Genomic DNA, 4,416 nt, shown 5'->3' on the forward strand with positions numbered 1-4,416 from the left:
TAATTAGTTTTAATACTTAAATACTTTTAAAGTGTTTTTGTCTGAATATTTTTTATATAATTTTACTTAATTAACCTTTAAATACAAATGTTTCGCAGCATTTACCGGTGCATGTTTACATGAATAAAGAATCCAGATCCTTCCTCAACCACATATCTATACATTTCTATGAAGTTCATCTTTGTAATATAAAACAGGACTGAAGCTGAAAAAACAGTGACTGAAAACTTTATTTTGCAGAGCAGAATATTAATATAATGACAATCATAAGCTAGATGTGCTTTCCATAGGTCTACCTGAGATTGAGCGTTTTTGTGTTCGTGTTAAAAATATAGAAAATAATTTAAAATTGTAAATTGTAAAATTGAATTTCTTCTTTTGTGTAATGTAAATTATACGGAAGAGTATTTTATATGTTTTGTGTCTTTGCCTTACATTCACAAAAAGTAAAAAAGAAAAACTTAAATATAGTTTTGACAATACATCATGCAAAGCAGAATGGCTTTCAATTCCTCCTGTGTATGGCTTTGTTTACAGCATGCAGGGAGCGACATGGAGCAGACTCTCATTCATCTGCTTGTCTTTTCTTACTGAAAAGAAAGAAAATTACAATCACGGCAATGCTCAGTCAATAAAAAAGACCTTTAACCTCTAGCATTTGCCAAATCAGCCATGATGATTTGATGTTACCTTTCCCCTGAAGGCTTGGAGGTCATGACCCAGAGTAAATATTCCTTGGCGGCCATGGAATCCAGTACCTTGTTCACATCGCTGGTGAAGCTTCCATCTACGTGCCTCTTGCTGAATGTTTCACCCCATCTTTCCATTTCAGATCTGAGTATGTACACAGGCACACAATGTAAACACTGCCCCCTAATGGTCAGTAACCCCACAGTACGGAAACCTGACAATTTAGCTGTAAAATTTGATCTGCACTGGAGAAATCATCAGTTTTTCATATGATTATTTTCATCATAAGTGAAAAGATTGTTCTGGTGTAATCATTTCCTAACTGCTTCATTGTCTCTTTGCATGGTTCATTTCTCATTGCACAGTGTGAGTAAGATATGATCAACACAGTGGAAAAGTTCAAGTGATTTATTTTGGCACAATCACAAGAAACACTAAGGGAAAAAAGCAGTGGAAAGGGGGAAAAAGGTTGAAGAAGCAAGAAGAATCAGCTGATTAGCTCGAGTTCTCTGTTTTGCTCTCCCCATCATGGTGGAATCAGACACAAGCAGGCCATTTTAGAAGGTTTGGGTATTGTAGGAGGAGATACACGTGAAGAAAAGAAGGGCGGCCTACTCTCTTCGGACTTGTCCAGACTTGAGGTTGGCAACAAAGTCTTTGATTGCCTGGTCTTTGAGGAAGGAGCTTACATCACTGGTGAAGGTGCCATCTGCATGTCGCTTCTCGCCAGCACTAAAAAACACAGACACGGACCACTTGATATGTCTTTTTTATACTAATGGAACATATGAGTCAATTATAAAGGCGCTTTCTTATTTGAGGTACCTTATATTTACACTCTAGTGCTTTTAAATGTAAGATTTTACATTTACAAGTATAAAAGATCAACTCACTAAAGACTGGCTCTGAATTCCTCACAAAATGTGTGGCTTGCTGGGCACATGTGTCAGATGCTTTGGAAATAACCTGTTTAAGGCCAATGGACAGGCAAATAGAGAAATATTTCTTTTTATTATTATTCTTATGACCCCTCTGATTTATCTGCAGAGGCTTTAGAAGGGCCAGGCCCCTAGTTTGAGAGCCAAAATGCATATAAATACATGAGATGTTAGGCTGCTTTTCTTGCATACTCCTTTACTGCTGCTACTTTAAGCACTATGTTGTATTACGTGTTTCACTTGTACAATTGAACACTACTCTGCTAGTATCCTTGGCTACTTTAAAAGATCAGTTCTAGTGTCTTTTATCACAAATTTCACACTGTTTTCACACTGACCCGCTCCTCTTGTTGTTCATCAGCCACCGAACAAAGTCCTGTGCTTTCCTGTCCTCCAGATATTTACTGTAGTCATTTGAGAAAGTTCCCTCTGAATGTCTCTTCATGCTCGACAACTCCACAGGCTCATCATTTAATGTGTTGTCTGATTCAAAACTGCAAGGGAGAGCAAAGTAGGTACCACTGAAGTGTTTTCCATAGCATATCATATTTCTACATATCTATATAAATCTCTAGGAACACTAGGAGTATAAAAAAGAGAAGTAAAAGAAAGGGGAACCGAAAGGAAGCACTTTGTTCTTAAACTTAGCATTGTCATATATTACATGTATCCTTTGTCCTTCCCTTTAATCCTACATTATGTATCACTTGTTTCAGGGTCACACTAAAAAGTTAATCAACCATAGGTTCTATGAGTCAGTATCAGGTCATGTAGGAATTTACACTACAATAAAAACAGTTTTTAATTGCATTTCAGCATAATCTTTAAAGCTTTTTCTTGTTTTTTAATTCAGTTGGAGAGACTTTTTCTCATACGGAAAATATCTTCTAAAATATCTTTTAATTTCTTTTTGACGTATTTTATAGTTGACCTAGCTCTGAATTATGTTTCAATAGGCTCAGGATACTGGGGAGCTTCCCATAATGCACTAAGCATTTCTTTTCCCTCTCTGTTTTTTATACACCCCTACTGTTTAATCACTGTAGGGTCTTTACCTTACAGTATAACTATTGTTGTGAATCTGTGCTATATAGATCAAATTGAATGGAATTGTTCTTGTGATTTAGTCACAAGAGTAACACAAGGGTGCTAAAAACAGCTTTATCTTAAAGAAGCGTTTCGTTGTACCTTAAGCTGTCATCAGCATCATGCAGAGGAACCTGCCAACTGCTCTGGACAAAGCCGAGGACCAGGAGGATGCCAGCCAGGGAGTGAATGCTTTTCATGGTGGTGACCTGTAACAGGGGACAACACACACAAAAAAGAAATAAAACATTCAACCAAACAAAGAAACATTTCCCCCACCCAGAAAAAAAAACCAAGAAAAAAGAACTTGACGGCTAAAAGTAAAATACCTTCTCCACTGCAACAAGATACAACTCACCTTTTCTTCTTTCTTTCCAAACACCCGCTGTTAGTTCCACTGCTTATTGCTGGTGTCTGCATCTAACCACCCTCTCTCACTTTGCAGCCTTATATATTGAAAGAAGAGCTGCATAGGTGGGTCTTTTTTCCCACTCTTAGAGTAACAGTTCCACCTATTACTCTAAACCTATTAGACACACCCATTACACACGGGGCCTGTTGACTGAATAGATGAGCCGACCGTTTGCTCATGAAGGAAAGGTGCCAGTCAAGCGTGATGCCAGCTGGTCCTTCAGTGTTAAGGTCAAACAACCGCAGTTCATCCTGTCAAACAGAAAGTTGGGGAGATGCTTTAATGTGCTACTGTGTCATTGCGATCGGAAGCAATATTTGTGGCGTCATAACTGGATGGAGGTTGTGGAGTCTTCCGTTCAGAATCAAAAGATCGGAAATCTCTCTCCCCCCCTTTTTTGCATCAGTTGCAGTTATCTCTGTTTAACCAAGCTGACTATTCAATAATAAATACACACATACAGGTGGGTGATGCTACATGACTGTCACACATAGACCAGATATTTAATTTGCTGGAAATTAAGGTTTATTAGTACAGGATCAGGGCTGGAACCTTTCACTTTGACACTAAATTTTGCTGACTTTTTTTGTGACATTGAATATTGATCATGAAATAACATTTTTTTTTAGAGCACTGACATCCAGAAATATTATTCAGGTGCTGGATTTAAACATAAGCTTAGTGACAGCCCTCTTCCCCATATTTAGATTTTCCTGGTGCTGTGGATCCACGGCTGGATCAGGAGGGGTCAAGGAATCCCAAAAAGGCGTTGAATGCACAACACTACTCAGTATCAACTGGGTCTATATAATGAAGGAGAAAATCAACAAGACTGTCTTCATATAGTGTCACAGATTTTTACAAAGGGACAAGAAAACTTCAGGTATTACTATTTCATCACCGGGACCTTTCCCCCCAAGAGTTCCGATACTACATGGAACCAACTGTTTGATATGACACATATTTAAACCAGATGTCTTTGACAAAAAACTCCCACTAACCCAGGTACACTAGTTTTCACCTGAGCTACACCCAACCCACTAATGACACCATACTTTAAATACCCCTTAAAATTGAAAGTGAAGCAAGAAGATATTTTTTTCCTCATTGTTAATTATTTATTACATTAGAAAAAACTCCATTAACAGTTTTACAAATGTCATAAAACTGTATCAAATACTTTGATGTGTCTATGCTTAATACAATGCTGTAGAAATTTTAAATGTCCAAGTAGTTCAGGTTCACTAAAATATTCCATTACACTCAGTTCCCATTTCATTCTTTGCATTA

General features: G+C 37.5%; 1 protein-coding gene across 1 annotated transcript; it reads right to left on the reverse strand.

Moving 5' to 3' along the window:
- Nucleotides 1-565: 565 nt before the first annotated feature.
- On the reverse strand, nt 566-3,115 carry LOC146608534 (glucagon-1-like). The gene is made up of 6 exons (XM_085347764.1): nt 3,073-3,115; nt 2,817-2,923; nt 1,967-2,122; nt 1,306-1,422; nt 691-834; nt 566-590 (listed from the first exon to the last, which is right to left on the reverse strand). The coding sequence occupies exons 2-6, from the start codon at nt 2,912-2,914 to the stop codon at nt 566-568; spliced, it is 540 nt and encodes a 179-aa protein (XP_085203890.1). The 5' UTR covers nt 2,915-2,923; nt 3,073-3,115.
- Nucleotides 3,116-4,416: the final 1,301 nt, after the last annotated feature.

This window comes from Diplotaxodon limnothrissa, linkage group LG23 (genome assembly GCF_057381915.1).
Source record: "Diplotaxodon limnothrissa isolate DT_005_m linkage group LG23, D_limnothrissa_male_GT1.1, whole genome shotgun sequence".
In the NCBI taxonomy this organism is placed as follows: Eukaryota; Metazoa; Chordata; class Actinopteri; order Cichliformes; family Cichlidae; genus Diplotaxodon; species Diplotaxodon limnothrissa.